Source organism: Aplysia californica, unplaced genomic scaffold (genome assembly GCF_000002075.1).
Source record: "Aplysia californica isolate F4 #8 unplaced genomic scaffold, AplCal3.0 scaffold01538, whole genome shotgun sequence".
In the NCBI taxonomy this organism is placed as follows: domain Eukaryota; kingdom Metazoa; phylum Mollusca; class Gastropoda; order Aplysiida; family Aplysiidae; genus Aplysia; species Aplysia californica.
In genome coordinates this window covers 39,704-40,601 of record NW_004798808.1, presented here as the reverse complement: position 1 = coordinate 40,601, position 898 = coordinate 39,704, and the positions used below count along the sequence as shown (strand labels likewise).

Below are 898 nucleotides of genomic sequence, written 5' to 3'. Positions count from 1 at the left end.
ATCTCTCCTCCTTCTTTCTTGTCTCTCAATCATCCATCGTCCTTATCTCTCCTCCTTCTTTCCTGTCTCTCAATCATCCATCGTCCTTATCTCTCCTCCTACCTCAATTCCTCTGTGTGTCACTCGCTAGTAACACCTCTAATCTTCAGCACATGGTTGACCTAGATCTTTTTGTGTTGAAAGTGCTGTAAAATTCTTACTTAAAATATAAAAAAGAGTTTTGCTGTATACAGAATAGGTATATTCATTTTTTATAGGAGCTATATATACGTTACTTTAACCAATATATGATCTTATACGGGAGGGGGGGGGGAGGAAAGGGGGTTGTATTTTACTTTTCACCTCTTAATGCCCTTATTTCACGGATGTTTGCTCTAAAAATAGCTGACCTTGACCTGTGTGAGTTATCACTCCAGTAGCGGCGGTGGTGCGGAGCAGGAGGAAGGGGAGTTCATCATGTCGCAGAAGAAATGTGTCATCCATTTTGTGCAGGCCTGGAGGGACATGGAGCCCGACAAGTTCTTCAGCTCGCCCGTCATTGGTCACCTTCTAGAGGTCAGTTGTGTCCTGCCATTTGATTGGTCGAGAATGTTTGATGCACCTAGATGTGAGTTAAAAGCAGCGATTTGATTGGTCGAGAATGTTTAATGCTCAGTTGTGTCCAGCGAGTTTGATTGGTCGATAATATTTGCTTCGCCTAGAGGTGAGTTGAAAACAGCGATTTGATTGGCTGAGAATGTTAAATGCGCCTAGAGGGGAGTTGTGTGGAAAGTTTGATTGGTCGAAAATATTTCACTCCCCCGTCAGCACAATTTAGGTCATCAGCTGTCCCGTCATTGGACACTCTGTAGAGATACTTTGTGTACCACATTTTGATTGGTTGTGAATGTTCATCAGC

The 898-nt window shown here is 43.1% G+C and overlaps 1 protein-coding gene across 1 annotated transcript in view; it reads left to right on the top strand.

Annotated features, from left to right (window-relative positions):
- The window catches only part of LOC101863160 (rap guanine nucleotide exchange factor 4), an 8,685-nt gene extending 8,040 nt beyond the window's left edge, over positions 1-645 (top strand). Inside the window, exon 4 of the mRNA XM_005112997.3 lies at positions 405-645. Coding sequence (XP_005113054.1) covers positions 405-630 — 226 coding nt within the window. The 3' untranslated portion in view covers positions 631-645. The remainder of the gene's footprint in view (positions 1-404) is intronic.
- The last annotated feature ends 253 nt before the right edge of the window (positions 646-898 follow it).